The following is a 23,932-nucleotide window of genomic DNA, read 5'->3' as shown; positions in this document are numbered from 1 at the left end:
AGAAGTCTGAGCTAAAAGGACAAAAAGTGTTGTAATTAATATAGTTTTGTGTGGTTATTCAGGTCTGGGTGACCGGGAACAAATGAGCAGTCTCTGCTTAGTTTCTATTGTCAACTGGCCTCTCACTTGGTTTAAAAATTCTGTCTTAAAAAGATAGAAAAAGAAAATTTTTTTTGTGTGTGGGGGGGCTTACTTTTCAGGATGAGAAACTCAGTAAAAAGATTGCTGAAAAGCATGCTGGACTGAGGGGTATCCTTAGCGCTGGGTAACCCAGCGCTAATCAGCAGACAACCCCAAATCGCTCAGATACCCTCTTTGAAAGGCCACAGAAAATTCAGGCGTGAGCCAGCCACAGTGATACACACCTTTAATCCCAAGACTTGGGAGACAGAGGCAGAGGCAGGTGGATTGCTGAGTTCTAGACCAGACAGAGATACATAATATCTCTAAAACAAACTGGCAGAAGCTAGAACTATGCAGTTCAGCCTCGCGAACACTATCCAGGTCCCTATGGAAACCATACAGCAAGGGCTGATACATGAGGACCGCCCCTGATCCGGGCAGCATTGGCAAGTCTTCAAACCTGTTAAGACTCATGGAAGACGCGCTAGAAGTTACGTATTTTATAAATTCATGCTCCTAACAGGAGCTGAAGCTGGGCTGGGAGATGGCTGGGTCTACAAAGTGCCTTCTGCACAAACACACACCCAGGTTTGGATCCTAGCACTCATGTAGTAGTGGGACATGGTATCTATAACTCTAGAGTTGAGAGGGGGAGTGTGAGCCAAGGAGCAGGAACTAGAAGACAGAAGAATCCCTGGAGCTTGCTGGTCAGCCAGGCTACTCTAGGTTCAGTGAGTGATCCTGTCTCAAGAGACAAGGTCAACAGAGCTAGAGAGATGGCTCAGAGTTAAAAGTGCATACTATTCTTGAAGTTCAGTTCCAAGCAACATCAAATAGCCCACAGCTGCCTGTAACTCCAGGTCTAGGGAATCCGTCACCCTCTTTCCTCCGTAGACACCTATAATCACATGTACAGATGATATCCATACACATAATTAAAAGTAAAAATTAGCATGGTGGCGCGCGCCTTTAATTCTAGCACAAGAGGGCAGAGGCAGGCAAGGCAGATCCCTGTGAGTCTCAGGCCAGCCTGGGCTATCCACTCAGACTGTCTCAAAAAATAAAAAAATAGTAATGCTGAGAACAGGGGAGGAAGAGAATAATGGCAGCCTCAGGTTTCCACGGACACAGGCGAGTGCAGAGGCCTCGAAGGCCAGAGCTGTCGGGTCCTACAGAGCTGGAGATACAGGTGTGAGCTGTCTGACGTGTGGGCTGGGAACAAGCTTGGATCCTCTGCCAGAGCAGTACAAGCTCCTAACTGCGGAGACCTCTCTAGCCCCCGAGTATCTCTGTGATACCTAGCTGGCCATGACCTCCTGAGTGCCAGGGCCCTCAGGCATATTAACCAGGCCCAGTTCACAAAACGCTAGGAATTACACCTAGGGCTTCCTGCAGTTAGACCCGCACTCTACCAACCAATCTCTGCCCAGCATCACTTTACCATTTATTCACGTGTACGGCTGCATGTCTTCCCATGTGCATTTGAGTGCTCACGGAAGCAAAGAGGTGCTGGTCAGATCCCCTGCAGCTGATGTTACAACAGCTGTGAGCTGCCCAATATAGATTGGAGGAACTCAACTCAGGACCTCTAAAGAGCAGCAAACTCTGGGCCGGAGAGAGGGGTCAGCAGGTAAGAACGCTTGCTATTCTGGCAGAGGACTTAGGGTCAGTTCCAGCATCTACATGGCAGTTCACAAGTGTCTCTAACTCCAGGTCCATTGTACCAAGCCCCTCCGTGGGTGCCAGGCATGCATGGGATGCACTCATATACAGAGGCAAAACTCCTAAAGTAAAAATTTTTCTCATTAATGTCAAGAACAAAAACACAAAGACATAGAAAACCTAGATTTATTTGTTACCTATTACAAAGACAAGACTCATGAAGAGTACTCTGCGGACTCCATTACAGACTACTTGTTCTGTTACAGAAAGCTAAGAGTGGACAGTCAAGGACCTCGCTGGGAGAACAGGACAGGGCCGACAGTGGAAGGAGAAGAACAGAAGCTGGACAGCAGTACTGCGTCCTGGCAAGGAATCGCTGGGGTTCAAGAGGTGGCCTGGCGTAGCCTAAAGTAAAGGACCAATGCCTCTGTGGAAACGCTAGAGCCTACCCCGTGAGGCCTGTACTTTCGTCTTAGGGACAGGAGTTCTTTTAGGCCCCAGACGTCTGAGATGTCTAAGCTTCAGCATCTTTCTGATCCAGTCTACACAGGGTGAGCTCTGTATTCACTACGCAGGCTTGCAGCTGACAGACGTGCACAGAGCAAAGCCAGGAACTGAGGTCTACCCAGGAGACGCCTAGCCACAGGAGGTCTGGGGGTGATTGAGAGCTACAGACACCGCTCAGTTAATTCACCTTTGTTGACAAAGGTCTCTTCGCTGGTGACATTTGCTGTCCCAGTATAGTCTGTCTTGAAAAGTGGGCTTTGGAGAGGAAGAAGCCTTTCACCGGCCCACTCTGGAGTGGGAGAGGCACCAAGTTCCCGCCTACCGTTATGAGGGACTCTGAAAGACAAAAGGTTTATAATTAGTACTACTAACAGCCATTTTTTAGGTAGCCTAGTAGGGTTCCAGACTTCTTGTTTCTCAGGCCTTGTAATAACCCTTCCAGGAAGCTCTTATCACCCCACTTTATAAACGAGGAAACCAAGGAACGATTCTGTTCTGTATGCAGCGTGTGCAGAGGAGCAAGGGTGGCGTGTGCACACGCGTGTCATGGGTGGAGCTGTGATCAGCAGTCCTGTGTACCCCATCCCATGCACCGAGCCATGAGTTTTAAATTAGCAATGGTTACATAAACACCTTAGCCCTTGTTCAGGCTTTAAAAGCACATATAATCTTAAATGATTAAAAGTACATTGTTTGGAAATCCTGGTTCTCCATGAAGCAGCACCGGGAACCGTGAGAGCGCCAGTGACCGAGGCCACCGAGGGAAGAGAGGAGGATGCTGCTGACCGCAGACTGCATGGAAGCAGCAATGTTCAAGGAAGGAAAGTATTTATGGGGTGAGATATAAACCACAGAAGCACAGAATTTCTTTGAGTTGTTGCCCACCCCACCCCAACCCGACAGAATTTCTCTGTGGAACAGTCCTGGAACTCACAGAGATCCGCCTGCCTCTGCCTCCCAAGTGCTGGGATTAAAGGCGAGCGCCACCATCGCCCAGCAAAGTTGTTATTATTATTATTATTATTTTTGATAACCATACTAGAAGAATAGAAAGCCAATGTTAAAATTTACAGTTTCACATCTACAATAATTGTTAACACTGAATTAAAATAACTTTTTTATGTGTATGTGTGTTTGCCTACATGGATGCGTATGCTGTGCTTGTGGGGCCTGCGGGGCAGAAGAGAGCATCAATCAGATCTTCTGGAACTGGACTTCACAGATGCCTGTGCAAGTGCTGCTAAGCCATGAGACATCTCTGCAGTCAGAGGTGAAGCTGGTTTCCAACATGAAACAAAACAAGTAACAGAGGGAACTGTCCCCGCCTCAGGGCTGAGGGGACTGAGTCCCAACCACAACAGGGAGAGATACCCAAACGACTGTTGGTAAGAGCGAGCGTCTCGGCCAACTACACACATGTTGTCTTGTCATGAAGATATGTGCTTTAATAAACATAAGGACCCGGAGGACACTGGCTGGGAAACAGCGGTATTTAGAAGGAAGGACAGAACAACAATTTTACCAAGAAAATCTTGTGATTCTAAGAAAGGGCTCTGCAGCTGCCAGTCCCTGACCTTCAGTTACCTAACGAAGTCAGTCTAACACTCACACTGGGAAAGGGCAACACACGTCTCAGGGTTCGCAGAGCAGCAAATACTCGGGGACAAACTTGAGGCAGAGCTCACCAGAATGTACCAGGAAACCAGTATGTCAAGCATGGAGGGCAGACAGGAAAACACCCAGGAAGTAATGGCCGGGACAATCTGCTCCCTACGGCTCCCAGAAAGAGGGACAGCAATACAAGATTATCATTAGCGATTAGGCTAATTCCTCCGTGAATGAAAAGCCGTGAGGTGTAACAAACCATGAACAGGGACCAACTAAGGCAAACGGGCAGAGGTGACGAGCAGACAGGGCAGGCTCGGGTGTCATGCCCGCACTAGCCAGCAGGGAGGCCTGTCTGCACAGACGCAACCATCGGTTGCTAATATCAGTCACGTCTCTGTCACACATGTACTACATCCCCAGGGCAGTGCTCGGCAGAGAATGAGCCACACTACAGTGCTTACAATTTTCTCATTTCTCAGGGAAAAAAACATGCAGTTTTCAGTAACTAGAGATGGGCGCCATGTTTCAAACTGTTACCTTACAGAGTTCACACAGAGCTCTTAAATTATGAACTTTTCCCTGTGCTGTGACAAAGGAGAAGGAGCTACCTACTGTGCAGCAGCAGCATCCTCAGTGGTCCACATCTGCATCCTCAAACTGCCCAGCAACCGTGGGGGCGGCATCCACCTCCATGCCATCTGAACAGAAAAGGATTGCACTTTAGACAGGAAGCTCAACGAGGACGCCAGCGCCCTCTGCTGGCAAGAATTAACTTTTAAAAAACTGGATATGCTGGGCGATTGGTGGCACACACCATTAATCCCAGCACTCGGGAGGCAGAGGCAGGCGGATCTCTGTGAGTTCGAGACCAGCCTGGTCTACAGAGCTAGTTCCAGGACAGGCTCCAAAGCCGCAGAGAAACCCTGTCTCGAAAAACCAATAAAATAAATAAATAAATAAATAAATAAATAAATAAATAAATAAATAAATAAAAAAAACTGGATATGATGGTGCCTGCTTTAGTCCCACCACTGGAGAGGCAGAGTCAGACAGAACTGTGGGTCTGAGACCAGCCTGGTCTGTGTAGTTCCATGCCAGCCAATCTCAAAAAATAAAATTAAAATAAAACTGTGGCATTTTGCTTTGTTTCTGAAAGAGGGTCTCCTGTGGTTGAGGCTGCCTTCAGTTCCTCATGTGCTAGAATTGCAGGGACGCCCAGCACACCAGGCTACCTACCTCACATTCCACTCCACACTTTATACCTTGAAAACTAACCTACCCAAAAGAGACCAAAAGGAAAATGCTCCTGATCCCTCTGCTGGCTTCCAAGGACAGAAACCACAAGTGGTGCAGACATGCAGTCAAGTTAAAGTCAGTCCAAACAGTGAGCATTTACTTTGTGAGTCAGAGCATCAACACCTAAACACACACATACAGGTATGTGTACATCTATACACACATCCCAGAAATTCTAGGCAGGAGTCAATTTATCTTTCCTTCCTTTTGTTCTTTTTAAATTTTCCTGGACAATGTTTTGCTATGTAACCTAGGATGGCTCAAACTCAGTGTAGTCTAGGCTCACCTCCTGAGGATGTCTGCCTGGTAGGAGTTTTCAAACAGGCATGGAGAACCGTGTTAAGTATTCACTGTTGGACAAATTAAAGGCACTGCAAAGGTGAGGACTGGAGAGGTGGTTCAGCAGCGATGAACTCCAGCTGCGTTTTCAGAGGACTCAGGTTTGACTACCAGCACCCACACGGCAGATCACAACTGATCTGACACCCTCTGTTCCAAGGACACCAACCACAAGTGGTGCAGACACATGCAGGTAAAACACACACACACACACACACACACACACGGCGTGGGAGGAGGGCAGCAGGATGCGTGCTCTGCAGGGCAGTGTCTAGAGCGGCCTTCTTTACTTTCCCGCCCGAGTCTTCACCAGCCAGACTTCTGCCCACAGGCCCCTGCACCCTATCACCTAGGTAGCGGGGAAGTTGATCACTTTAGCTCACTAGTATGAGACCAGCATGGTAAGACACAATTCTTGTCCCCAATCCAATAGTCCAGAAATCCAAGAACTCCAGGCAAATGTGCTATACGCATGGAGACAGCAATCACAGCATTATGAGAGGTGTAAGCGCACCGACAGGAGAAAAGCTACAGAAAGCCATTTCAAGCATATCCTTTAATCATTAGAAGTAACAGGTGTTATGGTGTTACTAGGGCATAAACAGTAACACGCACTAAACACATACAAAAGGCAAGAGGTGCTTATGACGGTGGCAGGCGTACTTGTGCAATGGCTCACTTAATCCTCTCACCACTTATCAGTGCTTGGCCTCAACCAGTGCAACCCTTCTGTGTCTCAGTTATCTTATGTGTAAAATGGGAATCATAATTTTATTCGAGTTGTTAGAAGAATTCAATGTGTGTGTGTGTGCCCCCACACATAAGTAAACATCAAATCCAGGCACATCGTCAGCTTGCGGTCAGAGGTACAGCACTACCAATCCCTGGTAAACGATGTCACCCCTCAGAGCCGACCTGTAACGGAGGCTGGAAAATGAGTCAGCCAACGTGCTACTTGTGCAAACCTGATACCCGAGCTGGATCCTAGCATTCCTACAGTGCTACAGATGGGCGTGGGGGGACAGACGGGAGAATCACCCCAAACTTAAAGGTCAAACACCTAGAGTATGCAGAACAGCAAAAGGAGGCCACCCTTTGAGTGTAACACACGCACCGCCCATGTGCATCTTCCTCTCCCGCCACCAAATGAACAATTACTGAAAAAGCCAGAAAAAACTAGCCTCTCGCTGAAGACAGCACATCCATGGAGAAATCAAGCTGACACCAACCTGGAAGCATCTCTCCGGCTAGCTATCACAGTCCTTAGAAGGTGCTATCCACAGCAGCAGGGAAGATAGGCCAACTGGCGCCATCATAGCCTGAGTGTTATAGGAGACCACACTTTCTGACTGCATTTCTGACCTGTTCCACGAGATGAACTGGACCTAGAGCCTGTGGATGGGTAGGCGCAGGCCCTAGGGAGGCCCTACTATTCTGCTGCTAAAGGAACACAGTCAATTTTCTCCTCCCACCACACCTCCTCCAGAGGGCATCTTGCTGGCCCTAGACCATCTGTGCAGTTGATACAGCTGGGGAGACAGGGTGCACAGGACACAGAACAACAACAAAAACATTCCAGTTCTAGGAATTCTACATTTGCTTCCTGTATTTTTAAGTTAACTGTGGCATTTCACTGCCTTCTAGTTTCTTTTTTTTTTTTTTTGGTTTTTCGAGACAGGGTTTCTCTGTGGCTTTGGAGCCTGTCCTGGTCCTAGCTCTGTAGACCAGGGTGGTCTTGAACTCACAGAGATCCGCCTGCCTCTGCCTCCCGAGTGCTGGGATTAAAGGCGTGCGCCACCATCGCCCGGCTTGCCTTCTAGTTTCTAACAGAAAACTTTGTTTATGATTTCCCTTACAGCCATTTGCTTACCCGGAAGAGAACGATGAACTCACCTTCATAATCTCTTACGGAATCATCAGTCCGCACTCCCGCCATATTATACTGGCTGCTCACGGACTGGGAAAGCATTCCTTCTAACCGCTCCAGTGTGGCTTGCCCTTCTGCGGTTAAATGAGACAGTCCTTCTTCATAGGTGTAAAACGTGGGGATGTCCCCCTGCCCTTGTTCTGAACAAACAGAAAGCTGTTAGGCTTTCACACAACAGTGAGAAAAGCAAAAGGGATAATCAATAACACATTTGCTCAAGATGGATAGGCTCCCAGAAAGACTTCCAAAATTTATTATTAGGCCACTGTTTAAAAGAGGCTGAAGAAAAGATAAACTGTCCCTGTGCTCTCTAGGATGAGAAACATTTAACAGGTAATAACTAGTGAGTCTTAGTGCACAGAGAATGGACTTGTCTATGGTCTACAAGGAAAAGGGGGTCTTTCTAAAATCAGGGACTCCCTTCTTATTCCAAGGTGGGAACTTTACAAGCGAACACAAAATATTTTGATACTGAAGGGATTTTTGAATTAACTTATTTCTATTAAAACATTATGTGAAATAAAAAAAAATCTAAAAAACACAAAAAGGACAAAACATAAAACCAAGTTTAAAAAAAATCTCTAAGAAGTGAGCAGATACTTATGTTTGTGAAGAACGATCCAGCTATGGATTCCTAAGTAGGAAGACGTCAGATGCCCACACTGACCTGCGTAAGACCAGAGGGGAATGCAAACAGACCAGTTTGCACCTCAGGCTACAAGCGCAGGAGGTAGTGAAAGCATCCTGGTCTGGGAAGGGCGGGAAATATTTGTAGACAAAAGAATGGTTGCAGGGAGAATGACATTGTCTTTAAGTATTTCAAGAGATGTGTTGAACAGAAAAAGGGATCAGCAGGACCACGGAGAAATGCCTGGCTTAGAGCACTAGGGGCTCTTGCAAGGGACTGGGGTTTGATTCCCAGCACCCGGTTGGCAGTTCAAATCTCCAATTCTAGTTCCAGGAGTTCCAAATCCTTTTCTAGCCTCTGAGGACACCAAGCACACACGTGGTGCACACATATAAAAACAATTTTAAAGAGATAATGAAGATTCTCGATGGGCAGAGTGGGCAGCCAACTCAGTCTGCAGTGTGCCCTTGATTGCGGGTTCCCATTTGTTTCTCAGCCACTCCCCAACCGAGTGCCAATGCACCCTTCCCGTTATTTACGACCATCCCACACTGGTTACTTTGCGCCAGGCCACCAACCGTGAGCTTCCACGTCGTACTCTTCTCCATCGTAGTCGTCAGAGTCTTCATCTTCCGGGTCTGGATGCAGGGCCTGGCATTCACACATCGCAGTGAACATGGCCTCCACTGCGCAAAGACATCGCGCCGTTACTGAGGTGTCCTTTCCCAGTGCACCATGGGGTTTTAGAACAAACACCAGTGCCAACCAATTTAAAAGCAGACAGAAGGTTTACTAGGGTAACAATATTTATAAATTGATCACGGAAAGCACATTGCCTGTCACAAAGGAGAAGGAGACAACGAACACGTCACAAGGAGGTCAAGATATTACTAGGGTCTCTCCATGGGTGATTAGACTTAATAGAATAGGTCAAGATATTACTAGGACTCTCCATGGGTGATTAGACTTAATAGAATAGGTCAAGCCAAGTGTGGTGGCACATGACTTCGATCCCAACTCTCAGGAGGCAGAAGTACAGAGATTTCTGTGAGTTTGAGGCCAGCCACATCTACATAGCAAGTTCTGGGACAGCTAAGACTAGAAAGAGAGATCCTGACAAGAAAAAAGAGACAGAGAGGGAGGGAGGGAGGGAAAGGCCAGAGTTACTGGTCACACTGCTGACTAGGTTGAGGCTCCTGTCACATGACAGGTACTTCCCATCCGTCTCAGCATGCCCACCTCTGGAAGTCTTCCCACAGGTGACACTCAGTGAGCAGCATCCGCCAGTAACACTGACCAGAACCCTCCTTACCAGAGCAGAGCAGGCGCCATGCTGTCGGCAATACCATACAGCCAGCATTTGTGACACTGTAAGTACCCACTCCCAGTGCCTATAAGGAGGCCATAGGATGAGGGCGACCATAACGAAGGTGAGAGGGGTGTGTCAATGGGGTGGGGACACGGAGAGAAGATCAATATTACAGAACATTCATAACAAAGGTGAGAGGGGTGTGTCAATGGGGAAGGGACACAGAGAAGATCAATATTACAGAACACTCACATGCAGACTTATCACTGGGCACAAATCTAAATTCAGTAATGGGTTCAACATCTTCATCACCGTCTTCCTCATCTTCATCAGAGAGAGAGTCTTTTGATTCTTCTATAAGAGGAATACAGATAACCTTTTTAGACATTGAAGTTTTTAAGGATTGCCTTATGTGTATCTGCATAAGCTTATGTGCACAGCGTGCACCAGGAGCCAGAAGAGGCCACCAGGATGCCCTGGAGCTGGTGCCACCTGACATGGTTCCTGGAAACCGACTCTGGTCCTCTGAAAGAACAGCGGGAGGTCCTAACTGCTGACCTATCTGTTGATCCAGCTCAGGAATACAAACTTTTAAATATCTATTTGACATTTTAGAACACTGAAGCTAGATTCACTCACAGCAGTGTGTGCTTGAAATATCTGAGGAACAGATATGCATATGTACATTAAAAAAATTAAGCTGGGTAGCGGTGAACTCGGGAGACAGGAGCAGGTGAACCTCTATAATTTCAAGGTCAGCCTGGTCTACAAATAGAGTTCCAGGACAGCCAAGGATGTTATACAGGGAAACCCTGTCTCGAAAAAACAATTAATTAACCAATAGGCTAGGAAATTTATTAGTATATCTGAATACTGCAATTCAATTTTTACTGATGGTTACTTCAGAGTGGGAGAAGGCTCCAGGGCTGTGCTCAGCAGCAGGCACTGGTAACACACAGAGAACACAGCACTATTTAGGCGAGACGGTTTCAAGTTCACGAAAGCTAACTAACCAACAGATAAATGAACAGTTTATAGATAAAAATGTTTAATGAGAATTAGCTGAAAATAATAGCTTCGTGGTAGAGGGGTCATTTTGCACAGCAAGTCCTGGGTTTAAGCCCTTCACTGGGAAAATGAACCGACAGTGTTATATATGTATCAACACAGAGACCTTTAAAAAGGACTGGATGAAAGAGCTAGCTGTAGAATATATAATACCATTTAATTAAAATCTTAAACATAAAACCGTCACATTTGTTGGAGGCATACAGACTTTCAGTTAAAGTTAAAAGCATATATAGGAGGGCTAAAGAATCGGCTCAGTGGTTAAGAGCACTTGATACTCTGGCAGAGAACACAGGCTTGATTGCTGATGCCCAACAGCAGTTCACAAAGATCTGTAACTCTAGTACCAGGAGATCCACCTCCTCCTTCCAGACCTTGACAGGCACCAGGCACACATATGATATACACAGATGCAGGCAAAACACTCACGTACATAAAATTACAATAAACCAAAACGCAGCACGTATAGGAAGCAGATACACTACCTTTACAATATCGTTTAACTTGAGTAAGACAGTAGAGGATGAAATGGGGGTCCACACAAAACAGCTGAGGCAGGTAGATCTTTGTGTGTTCAAGACCAACATGATCTACACAGTGGACGCCAGGACACAGAGACCCTGCCCTCCCCAGAGCAGCTTTCAACAGTATTTACTTAAGTTTCCCTTAAAAATGTATAGTAATCAGGGGAAAGAGACAGAATTTACACTGGATACTGAATATTAACAAATTACTCTAGTCAGGTGGTGCACATCTTTGATCGCAGCACTCAGGAAGCAGAGGCAGGTAAATCTCTTGAGTTGGAGGCCAGCCTGGTCTACAGAGTGAGTTCCAGGACAAGAAGGACTACACAGAGAAATCCCGCCCTGAAAAACCATAAACAAACAAATACATAACAAATACTCTGTTTTCACTATGTTTGAACGATTTTATGACGTAAAAAAAACCAGGTCAATCAATATTTAAACTGACCCACAAACAGCAAACATGTTTGCTGAGATTAGCAAATTAAGGGCTGGTGAGGTGGATCTGCGTACATCTGACAATACTGAGTCTGACCCACAGAGACCAATTACAGGAGGAAAGAACCAAACCCACAAAGCTTTCTCTGCCCTCCACATGCACAAACACACACCACACACACAAGTATCAGTACAAACTGAGCAGACGTGGTGGAGCATGCCTATAGTCCCCGCTGCTCAGGAGGGCGAGGGAAGAAGAGTCAAAGTTAGGTGCCAGCAGTGGCGACTCAGCAGCAGAGGCTTGCCTAGCATGTTCAAAGCCCTGGGCTCAATCCTTAGCTACGGCAAACAAGAAACTTTTACATTTAAAGCAGCATTAAAATAACTTTATCATCTACACCGATGAAGAAAAAGTGGAACGACTGTTAACACGGTGAATCCACTTGCAGGGAGTGTCAGCTTTCCATCAATCAACAGGAAGGAGGACAACCTGGTGTGGCCCCTGCTGTCAGAGGCTGATGTAGAGGCTGGCCATGGTCAGCTGGCTGCACTGCTGGGAGCTGAATCACGGCAGAGTGGGTGAGACGGGCAGAGGTATTCCCTCGCGGCAGCAGGAAGCAGAGCATAGAAAAGAAGAGAGAGCAGGGGAAGTGAGGGGGAGGGAGAGAGGCGAGGAGAGAGAGAATGCTTTCGTTCCATCTGGGCACCCAGCCTACCGACAGTGCTACCCACATCTGAGGCTGCTTCCCCCCACCCCCTTAGTTAAAGGTCTCTGGAAACACCATCACAGATATGCAGAGTGTATGTTACTAATATCTTTGAGTTTTCTCCAACAGTAAGGTTGGCAAGGTAAACAAGGGGCATCCACTAATGCGGTAATTAATGTGCTTTCGGGGTAGAATAGTATGCAAACATAGACAAGCAGAAATTAAATCAGAAGCGGCCATTAATAAGACCTTTAAGTAACAGATTTCAAAGTCTACTTCCCGTGCTGTTTTCAGTAGCACGTTGTTAAGTATATAAATCTTTAGCTACCAAGCAGACCAATGCACACACTGGAAAATTCTAAATCACTGGGTGGTCACCATCTCCAAACTTTGCTGATGCATTTGTAAAAACACGGTGCAATTACAGTTACAGTTCTATAATGAAGTACTGCATTGAAGAATTATAGTAACACATTCTGGTCTAACAATAGTTCAAAGTGCAGAGATGGAACCTAGATTCTAGATCTTCCCAGAAATAGCCACTGCCTTGGGGTGGGGAATATGTGCATATGAGGGGTGTGTGGCATGCTTGCTTGCACACAAGTGTAAGAAAGCCCTAAGTTGAATCTGGGCCTTTGCTCTCTATGTTTTTTCCTTTTGAGATAAGGCCTTGGGTTCACTGATCTGGGGAGAAGGGCTGGTCAGCAGACTTGCGGGATCTGCCTCTGTTGCCCCAGTTCTTATGTGGAAGCTGAAAACCCACACCCAGGTCCCCATGCTTACACAGTAAGCACGGAGCCCACTATTAACAATGGTCACGAATAGAGAGGAATGCAGGGTCTGCTGGTAAGGCTAGGGGTATATTATATGTGAGGCGCTGCGTTGGGCTCCAATCTGATCACTAAGGTTCATCTGTAGCCTGTGGTGCTACTGGGAGTTAGGAGAATTCTTCAGGAGACCACGTGGAAAGTGAGATTTTTTTTTTTAAATGAAACTGAGACTCATGAGAAAATGGCTGACCTGGCAAGTGAGGCACAGTTTACTTACTGGGGTGCTTTATCCTTTTATCCATTATTACTGAACCCCTACCCCTACCACAGGAGACTTTTGCCAAACAAGTACCTTTGCTCAGTGCCAATGCTGACTCTCTCTCTGGGTCATTATATACCAATATTTACTCTGGTGTTTTGGTGGTAAAGCGTGAACTCAGGGCTTCTCATATGCTATACACACATTATACCACTGAGTCACACCCTGACTCCAACACATCCGCATTTGGAACTGACTGACAGCGTTACTTTTAAAGTTTTGCATTTTAAACAACACCTAACTTTCTTACTTACTGCTAGGGCTGGGATCTTGAGTGATCTTAAAGACCCACATATTAAAGGTTTAGTCAGCAGCCTGTGGTGTTAGTGGGAGCTAAAGTCATCAGGAGGTGAAGACATGGAGAAACTTAGGTCACTGGAGGCTTATCTTAAAGGGGGAACAGGGACTCCGGGTCTGCTTTCTGGCTGTCAAAATATGAACAAATCTTCTACTTATTACCTTAAAGTCCGCTCAACCAAGTGTTCTTGCCATTATACGCTGTGCCAACACAGGTTAAAAGAAACAGGGCCAAATGTGTATTGGCTGAAATCTATGACTCATAAGCCAAAATAAGCCTTCCCCTTATTAAACTGATTATCTAAGTAAGGTCTTTTGTCATAGCAAGAGTATGCTGATCAAGTTATAAAAATCATAGCTGCATTTACTTAGTGTTATGGTTGGGCTCTAAAATGTTACGACAGCCATGCTTTGAACTCTTGCTGCCCAGAGGGCAGCACTAGGGCCGGGTCTTTGAAGAGTCTACCCACCCCTGGTTCTGATGCTACTCTGCCTACTTCCTGGTTCTCTGCCAAGTGCACAGCTGCTGCCTCACAGGCCTGCTGCTATGTGTTCTCCAACAAGAAGGACTGAAATACCTCTGAAATTGTGAGCCATAAACAAACAAACACACACACACCAAACTCCTTCTTTCCCTCTCTTGAGTCAACTGAGCTTCACACCTCGTTAGGAGATCATGCTGCACCCCAACATCGAACAACTTTTACATTCCCATATCCTTTTTCAAACTTCCTATTTTCATCTATCTTTGAACTCTTTCCAAAAGCAAGAATTTGAAATCTTATAGAGAAAATATTTTTGATAGCTGATCAGTCAATATCACTTAATAATGCATGGCTTGCCAGAGTTCTAAAAATCAGTAATTAGTGTTCACAACTAAATACAAATGATAAAATCAGGAACTAAAAGAAACCAATTTGAAGGTGTCAGGAACAAACTAATGGATTGTTACACAAGATTTCTGAGAAAAGCTACACATTATCTTAACAACTTATTATATTTTCAAAAAAGTAAAACTTGGGAACCTTCCAACGTAGGGCTTCTGAACTGTGCCGCTACTGAAGTTTGCATAATTTTTGTTGCAGGGAATCTGGCATCTACCAGATGCCAGCAGTACCCCTCCTCCTCCAATTATAATTTCACCAACCAATGGCAGCACATAAAACTCTCCCCACCCGCCTGCTGAGAACCACTACTATAACAAAATAAAAGCGGTTCTGGGCCTAGAGAGATAGCTCAGTCGTTAAGGGCCTTGTTGCCTGTGGTGGTTTGAATGAGAATGGCCCCATAAGCTCATCTGTTTAAACACTTGGTCCTCACGTGGAGGAAAGAAATAGCTGGGAAGGACTAGGAGGTGTGGCCTTATTGGAGGAGGTGTGTCTTTGGTGATAGGCTCTAAGGTTTCGAAACCCCCTGCCATTTCCAGCATCCACAGGTGGCTCATACCATGTAAAATGAGATCTGATGCCCTCGAGGAAGAGACCTGGTCAGTCGTCTCCATCAACTTAGACCATGAACCCCAACACGGGCGAGTTCAACAGCACCACCACACACAGGCTGCCCATGCAAGCTTCAGCACTGTAAGGACATACACGCATTTTCATTCATTCTCTGCCTCTACTTGTGGTTTGGGATGTGAGCTCTCGGCTGCTCCTGCTGCCGTGCCTTTGCTCCACTATCGTAGACTCTAGCTCTCTGGCTTTAAGCCCAATTAAACAGTTTTTTTCTTTAGTTGCTAGTCATGGGTTTTGGCACAGCAACAGAAAAGTAGCCAATACACTGTTCTAGAAGGTCAGTTCCTGAAATGCATATTGTTTAGCTTAAAAACTTCCGGTAACTCCAGCTCCAAGGAATCCAATGCCCTCTTCTGGACTCTGCTGGCACCCACACACATGTAGCACACATTCACATAGACAAACACATAGTCTGTGTCTCCAATTCTAGGGTATCTTACACCCTCTTCTGGTCTCTGCTGGCATCAGTCACACACACAGCACACAGATACAAATGCAGGCAATAATCTCCACCTGCATATTCATCTTTAAAATAAATGAATAAAACAATTCTATCTTAACTTTCTGGATAGACAAAATTACAGGTTCATATCTCTGAAGTACCTTTAGAAGGAGAAGGATTAAGAAGGTAAAACAAAAAAGTAAAAACATTCATATTAACTGAAGAATTCTAAGGGCAAATACAGAGAAAATAAAAGGCAGATATACACATTAAACCAATACCCATTAAAACAATACAAGTGGTCAAATTACGTTAGGGTGATTAATTTTGTTTAACACAATATTACCCAATGTAAGTCAATGAATTAACTTTTACATTATCATTAAAGGTTGCTTTTCAGACTGGTAAGGCGGCACACCCCTAATGTGTCAGTATCTGGAAGGCTACAGGAGTTCAGGGCTAACCTGAACAACCTGCAAGACGTTATCTCAGAACGAACAAACATACCCCTTAAAATACACTTTGCTATCAGAGGAAGCGCTGGGTTAAGTTCTGTCATACATACCTCCAAATCTTGTATTCACCATAACATACAAGTGTTCTCGAGGGTAAGCACTCGGGTCCCTGGAGATCGCATGTAAACTAATGCTGGGGTATTCCAGTGAGAATCCTAGTCCAGAGCCATCTAACCAAGACAGGCGGCTGAAAAACAGGGTTTAGGCAGATTAGTTTTAAAAACTGAATCCTAACTTAATATCCCAAAACTTATAAAGGTTCAACCTACATACTTTTATGCATAGAAAGCAATACAAGTTTGTTGACAATATTAGAAATATTCCTTAAAATAAAACTAAACACTAAGAAGAGAGAAAGAAAAACTAGTTACGAGAACTGAATTTTCTTTCACGTTTTCTTTTCCTCTAGCTATAAATTCTAAAAGATTTGAGAGGTGATTTTTTTCAAGTCATTTCTGTTTATTTTTCCTCTATGTACATGTATGTGGATACTGGTGGAGGCCGGGAGAGCATCAGGACCCCTGGAGCTGGAGTGGGGCGGGGGGGGGGCTGTGAACCCTCCATGTGGGTGTTGGTAATCCAGCTCGGGTCCCCTGAAAGAGCAGCATGTGCTCCTAACAGCTCTCGGCCCTTACCCGCGTCTCTTTTGTGCTATTCTTGCTTAGAATGTCTCCAGCTACCCTCTTTGCTGTGCAGATCTCTCTACCTAGTCAAGCCCCAAATAGATCCATGAGACCTCCTTTCTACAAGGACCTCGCCTGTTCCTACTCATCTTGTGCTTGGGAACGCAGAAGCACTAGTACGCTAACGAATCATGTTTGTAGTCTGTTACTTCCATCTCTTTATTGAACATGCTTCAAATCTGTTAACACAGCCCTCCGTGGGCGGGCATGCACAGGAGCTGGGGATAGATGATGGACACACAAAACAGACGTGACTACAATCACAACTCAAAAACTTAATTACTACCTTAGTAGACAAGGTCTAAGGGGGCTGGAGACACAAGTGGGTGAAGAGCACTTCCAGAAGACCCAGGTTCGATTCTGAGCTCACAATGATCTGTAATCCAGCTGCAGACCTGACACACTCTCCTGGCCTGTGTGCACCAGGGATACAAGTGACACACAGACAAACATGCAGGCAAGATACCATGAAAATAAAATAACACCTTAAAAAACAAACGGAAAAAAAAAACCAAAATGCCACGAAATACTTTCTCCTTAAAAGGACACAAGTATTTTATCGGTATAAGAAAGGAAACAATGACCAAAGCCACTATGTTGAATTCTGACAGGTAATGCCTAAATTTTCTTGGCAGCCTCTCTTCCACTATGAATTGTACAATCTTAGCAGAGAAGCAGGGAGAAGACCTTGGCAGGGGCCACAAAAACATTTGCAGGGCTAAAAGGAAACAGGGAGTGACTACCAATGAGTACTGTTTTTTTAAAAAATTTTTTTTGGGGGGGACAACAACAAAAATGTTCTAAAATGAGTGCGGATATGAGTGTACAATAAAAACCATCAACTTCTATGAATGAAATGAAAAAGTCGTATGCCATGTAAATCATGTCAAAATTGATACTTTAAAAGGGAATTTTCATACAACTAATATATACTAATAAAATTTTAAAACACAGAAGTTAGAGGGATGGAGACACCCTCTACAGAACAGCAGAACACATACATATCCTGTATCCTCTCCCTCCCTCCCGGCCTCCCCATTCCCTCTTGTTTCCGGAGCAGGGCTTTGATGTTTAGCTCATGCTGACCTCAATTGCCCAGGTTGGCCATGAACCTTCTATTCCCTGGGAGACAGGGTCTCTCTCTCTCTCTCTCTCTCTCTCTCTCTCTCTCTCTCTCTCTCTCTCTCTCTCTCTCTCTCTCTAGCTCTCGCTGTCTTAGACCTCACTGAGGTCACCTGCCTCTGCCTCTGCCTCCAGCACTGGGATAAAGCCTGCTCCCCCCTGCCCAGCCACAGTCCTGAACTCCAGACCCTCCTCATGCTCTGCCACACTCCAGGTGTAGGGATTACAAGCCTGTGCCCACACCAGCTTCACCTCACTTTCTCTACATCTCTGACCAGCTGACCATGGGTCACAGCTGTGATATGAGCTCCCTGGAGGCTGATGGAGCACACGGATGCTAAGTGCAAGGCTAACCTGAGCCACTTGACAAATTCCAGGCCTCAAAATAAGGTAGTGAGTGACACACACCTTTAAACCTAGCATTTGGAGGGCAGAGGCAGGCAGATCTTTGTGAGTTCAAAGCCAGCTTGGTCTACATAGCAGGTCAGTCAGGGCTACATAATAAGGCCCCCGTCCAAAATAACAAAAACAAAACAAAGAAAAAACAAGAAAACCCAGACAACTAAACGAAAATAAACATCCAGAGCGCCAAGACCTCCTTTAGGCAGGAACAACGACAGCAGAGTGTTCCAAACCATATTTTATTTAATAAAGGACACTAAAGTCTATGCCTCGAACTCAGCACCACCATGTAAACCATGTCTAACAGTATGGCCCCCGTGTATCACATCCTCACTAAGGCGTACGTCAGACTACTGTGGTAAATGCACAACTCTGTAAGCATACTGAGATCTGGGGGGAGGGGTCGCGCTTTGAGACAATGCTTCTCTGAATAGCCCTGGCTGTCCTAGAACTCACTCCGTAGACCAGGACGGCCCATCCAGCTATACTATTTAATGGTATATTTAAAAATTAAAAGCAAGAAAAGATGCCATGTAGCACAAATAATAAAACCCAGATATATATATATTGGGGTTCAACCTGAAGATCAGAAAAGCACAGCAGTCAAGCCACTAGAGAGCTCTCACCCCTATGAAATCTTCAGACTGAAGGAGGGAGCTCCTGTCTCATCCCGCCCTATATTCCTCTTTAGTGCTGGGATTAAAGGCCTGCACCACCACCGCCTGGCTTCTATGGCTGACTAGTGTGGTTGTTTTGTGTTCTGATCTTCAGACAAGCTTTATTTATTAAAATAGAAATAAAGTATCACTACAAGGAGGTTATTGGAAAGAATTCCACACATTAAGCTTACTTGGAAAAAATAAAGAGGGTTAAAGTGATACTAAATAGCAAAGTGATACAAGTTTGAGGAACTGCCAAGTGGTGGTGGGCACCTTTAATCCCAGCTCTGGGGGAAGCAGAGGTGGGCAGATCTCTGTGAGTTCAAGGGTAGCCTGGCCTACAGAGTTTGAGGAATTATTTCATCCCCACTGCTTCCAAAGGAACAGATTTCTTATGTAACTGTGCGCTGCATGTACCTTCCACGCACAGCCATTCTCTTAATGTGGAATTACACACTGCTCACAGGCACCAAGAAACAGCCCCGTCAAACTACGTTCCCTTTCTCACCTCCGAAATTTCCTGACATGACTACAGTTTAGAATGGAGCATTCCAGATTTACCAGTCCAAATTAATTTCAAATATTCAGAGCCATAAACCTTTACTAACTCCACCAGGCGGTGGGAAAGCTGGCATCTACACCAAAGCAGTGCCTAGAACATTATGGGCTTTGGTTTCAAGGCTGAAATCATTCTCGAGCCCCTGAGGACACAACATGCTGTCTCAGTACAGTGCTCCTATGGGCTCTGAGACGCTCACAGAGAAATGGATTTGGCACTTGAAAGAAATACTTATTTGACTTAATTTCTAATTCTGTTTTGTATCCTCTCACATATTCTAGAAGAAAAGTACTCCAAAACCAAAATTAACTATGATCAGTCATAACAACAACAACAACAAAAAGAAAACCTAACCAAACCCAAATGTCATAAATGCAAGGACTAGAACTCTAAGAGTAGTGAACACAGATTGAAAATGTTTTGTTAAGCTCAGATACTTATGAGTAAGGACAATCTGTGTCTTTTATTTCTGGTAAAGGGCTAAAAACAGCACTGGAAAGTAAAAGAGACCTTGAAGTTGTATTGGTTTAATTGGTTTAAAATTAATTTTGAAATGAGACACAAAAAAACATTGTTTCTAAGTTCAAAGTACCTAATTTTATCTTAAGTACAAATCCCACCCATCAATAGCCAGAACCTGGAAACAACCTAGATGCCCTTCAACGGAAGAATGGATGAAGAAAGTATGGAATATATACATATTAGAGTATTACTCGGCAGTAAAAAACAAGGACTTCTTGAATTTTGCATACAAATGGATGGAAATAGAAAACACTATCCTGAGTGAGGTAAGCCAGACCCAAAAAGAGGAACATGGGATGTACTCACTCATATTTGGTTTCTAGCCATAAATAAAGGACATTGAGCTTATAATGCATGTTCCTAGAGAAGCTAAATAAGAAGGTGAACCCAAAGACAAACACATAGGCATCCTCATGAATATTAACCTTCATCAGGCGATGAAAGGAGACAGTGACAGGAGCACGGGACAGAAATCTCAAGGTCCAAATCAGGAGCAGAAGGAGACGGAGCACGAGCAAGGAACTCAGGACCGCGAGGGGTGCACCCACACACTGAGACAATGGGGATGTTCTATCGGGAACTCACCAAGGCCAGCTGGCCTGGGTCTGAAAAAGCATGGGATAAATCCGGACTAGCTGAACATAGAGGACAATGAGGAATACTGAGAACTCAAGAACAATCGCAGTGGGTTTTTGATCCTACTGCACGTACTGGCTTTGGGGGAGCCTAGGCAGTTTGGATGCTCACCTTAGGAGACCTGGATAGAGGTGGGCGGTCCTTGGGCTTCCCACAGGTCAGGGAACCCTGATTGCTCTTCGAGCACATGAGGGAGGGGGACTTGATCGGGGGAGGGGGAGGGAAATGGGAGGTGGTTGCGGGGAGGAGGCAGAAATCCTTAATAAATAAATTTAAAAAAAATGCCACCCATCTTAAATAACTTATTTTGAACCATTTGTGCCTTTTTATCTTCCTTGTTGGGTTTAGAACTCAATTTCTTATAAACACTAAGCTGTGGGGTCTGGAGAGATCTGCTCAGGGGCACGCGTGGCTCTTTGCAGAGGACCACGATTTGACTCTCAGGATTCACGTGGTCGCTCACAACTCAAAACTCCAGAGCATCCAATGACCTCTTCTGACCTCAGTGGGCACTGGGCATACAAGTGGTGCATACACATACATGCAGGTGAAGCACTCATACACATGGAGTAAAACTGAAAACAAAACAAACCCCTAACATGAAAATGAGCCCAGGAGTCTGCATCTCTACAGACACACGCAAGAAACCACTTCCTAAAAGCCAACCCAACACCATTTCTCTCTGGCTAACGTCCTAAACGCTTCCAAAAGGCCACACACAATACAGCCAACCAAGCTCACGAGCAAGCTCTTAGCTGCTCCAGCTGGGGCAGGGATCTTTCCACGTTCTCCTTCATTTCCTCCCATGGAGAACCACTGACAGTACTTACATACATGCCACGTATGCTGTGTAAGATACACACATGTCCCAGCACAAAGACCTTCGTTTCTGCCCTTCCTCCTAAGCATCCCAGTTCTATCAGAACACCGGCTGACACACACACTCACACATTCGCGCACCGTCGACACAGGACGAAGTCACCAGTTGTCGTAATGCTAGGGGAACTGCTAGTAATTCAATCTCACCATGACTAGGAAATGCCAGGTGAGGAAAAAAAGACAAAAGGGGATCAGACCAAGGAAGGGAGGGAAGAGGGCGCCTAGAGATGGGCAAGGCTTCCGGAAATGCAGTGTTTAATTTTTAACTCATATGCATGTGTCTCGTAGTTTTTGGACATTTCCAAAAATGTCTTAGAGAAACATTCAGAGTCTGCCAATAAAACCTTAAAATAATGTCATAAAATGAGATACACCTTCTGAACACGGCAACTATATGGTTGCTCTTCGTCTTCTCAGGTGCACGCTAAAGTACTGACGTGTGCGGGCAGAGGGCATGTACAGCTTAAGAAACAGGACAAACTGTTAGCCACTAATGATTCTTCAGATAGATGTGTATGAGTGCTGTGCCTGCACGTATGCGCACCACGTGTGTCCCTGCTGCCCAGAGGTCAGAAGAGGGTGGCAGATGTCCTGGAACAGGAGTTAGGGACCACTGTGAGCCACCGTGTGGGTGCTGGGAACCAGAGTCCCCTGCAAGAGCAACAAATGCTACTAAACCCTGAGCCATCTCTCCAGCCCTCAGGGATCTTTATAAGACATACACGTATTAACAAAACTTGTGCCTTTTCAGGAAGCGTTAAGCTTTCCAATATGCAGAATCATATACAAGCCCCTCCCCCCGCCAAGGAATTATAGAAAGATCATCAGGTGTGGTGAGGGAACACACCTTTAGTCCTAGCATTTAGGAGGCAGAGGCAGGAGAATCTCTGTGAGTTTAGGGTCAGCCAGGTCTACACAGAGATCTTGTTTCAAAAAAACCAAAAATAAACAAAACCCCTTTTACATAGTGTGATGGCCATTCTTGATTGTCATCTTGACTTCACCTGGAATTAACTAAATTCCAAAAATGGAGGAGGGCACACCAGTGAGAGAGGGTTTTTTTTCTTAATTTGAAGTAGGAAGATCCGCTTCTAATCTGGAACTTGGGGCAGGAAAACGAACACAGATCATTCCAGCATCTACTGAAGACCAGCTGAGAGATCCAGCCTTTTGAACTGAGCAACTTTGTCAGAAGAGCTGGACCACACCCTATAAGTCATCCTATAATAAATCCCCCTTCTCTCTCTCTCTCTCTCTCTCTCTCTCTCTCTCTCTCTCTCTCTCTCTCTCTCTCTCCTATATATGTTACTAATAAACTGACAGAAATAAGGGGCCTAGCCTGGATTTTCTGGTCAGGCCCAAAGTTTAAGACGAGCTCTTAAAAGCAGAGGCTGTCCTCCGTGGACGACAACCGGAATATAGCAAAAAGGTAAACCTGAAGGTCTGGAGGACAGGAAAGGGGGTGGAGAGGTGAGGAGGGGAAGTGTGTGTGTGTTCGTGTTTATTTAAGGGACATGTCTACCTTACTGTCAGAGTACAACGTGCTGCAGGTAGTCACATCAAAGTAGGATTCCTTCCAGGACCCGCTCATCCAGAGTCGGGTTCGGCAGGTTATGACCCCGCCCTGCGTGGGCCTCAAGATGCTTCTTTCCCCCACCCACATCTACAGCAGGAAAAAAAAAAAACCCAATGCTCATTAACCAAACGTCCTACACCCTACGCAATCACTCCGAACCCACAGACCTTACGCAGGAAGAACCCCCAGCTCGCGAGACAGCCGGGAGGCTAACGGAGGCTCTGCAAACTGCAAACTCCAGCCGTGAGCACGCGCCGGGCTCCGGCACACAGGCCGGTACACGGAACGGGTCGTGACGGAGCCAGGCGAGGTCGGCAGCGGGGCTGGCAGCCGGGCCTCCCTCGCCGCCTCCACCCCTGTGGCGTTGCCCGGCGCTGCCCGCAGCGGCCCCGAGGAGGAGCGAGGCCAGCGCCGCGGCCCGGGGACCCTACCTCTCGGCGATGTAGAGTGTGCCGGTGCCCAGCCCCTTTCCGTTCATAACCGCCTCGGTGTCGGGCTGCTGCAGCCGGAGCCCGTCCTCCGACGCGGGCGGCGGGAAGCTCTTGAGGAAGCTCATGGCGGGGCGGGTGGGAGCGCGGCGCCACACAGCCCAAGGAAGCCAAAGCCCGCGATCCTGGAGCGCGAGCCCGGCGTGCGGGAGCTGGACCGGAAGCAGTGGTCGTCCCCGGGAAGGACAACCTCCTCCGCGCCGGTGACCATAGAGACGGGCCGGTCTAGGCGCCCGGGAGGTCCGCCGCGACCAGTCTGGCTTTTGTCACGTGGTACGGATCCCCCGTCTCCTCCCCGCCCCCCCCCCCATCCTGCTCCTCGGAGGTTTGGAAGGAGCGAGTGTCGTCGCCGTGGTTCCATCTCCAGATCATCGAGGCGAGGCCCGAGAGCGGGCACGGGGCCGAGGAGGACG

General features: G+C 46.2%; 1 protein-coding gene across 2 annotated transcripts; it reads right to left on the bottom strand.

Annotated features, from left to right (window-relative positions):
* Positions 1–1,955: 1,955 nt before the first annotated feature.
* Positions 1,956–23,698, bottom strand: Clns1a (chloride nucleotide-sensitive channel 1A). Of its 2 annotated transcripts, none has more exons than XM_075952664.1 (7): positions 23,463–23,698; positions 16,044–16,180; positions 9,652–9,753; positions 8,669–8,776; positions 7,429–7,602; positions 4,513–4,598; positions 1,956–2,628 (listed from the first exon to the last, which is right to left on the bottom strand). In XM_075952664.1, exons 1-6 carry the CDS (start codon positions 23,585–23,587, stop codon positions 4,531–4,533), a joined length of 714 nt encoding a protein of 237 aa, XP_075808779.1. In that variant the 5' UTR covers positions 23,588–23,698; the 3' UTR covers positions 1,956–2,628; positions 4,513–4,530. The 2 variants fall into 2 exon arrangements, with proteins under 2 accessions (XP_075808779.1, XP_075808778.1); XM_075952663.1 differs by having other exon boundaries at positions 2,559–2,628; positions 4,509–4,598; positions 23,463–23,696.
* Positions 23,699–23,932: the final 234 nt, after the last annotated feature.

Source organism: Microtus pennsylvanicus, chromosome 18, assembly GCF_037038515.1.
Source record: "Microtus pennsylvanicus isolate mMicPen1 chromosome 18, mMicPen1.hap1, whole genome shotgun sequence".
NCBI classification, from domain to species: domain Eukaryota; kingdom Metazoa; phylum Chordata; class Mammalia; order Rodentia; family Cricetidae; genus Microtus; species Microtus pennsylvanicus.
The sequence above is the reverse complement of the archived record's forward strand: the minus strand, read 5'-3'. Positions and strand labels throughout refer to the sequence as shown.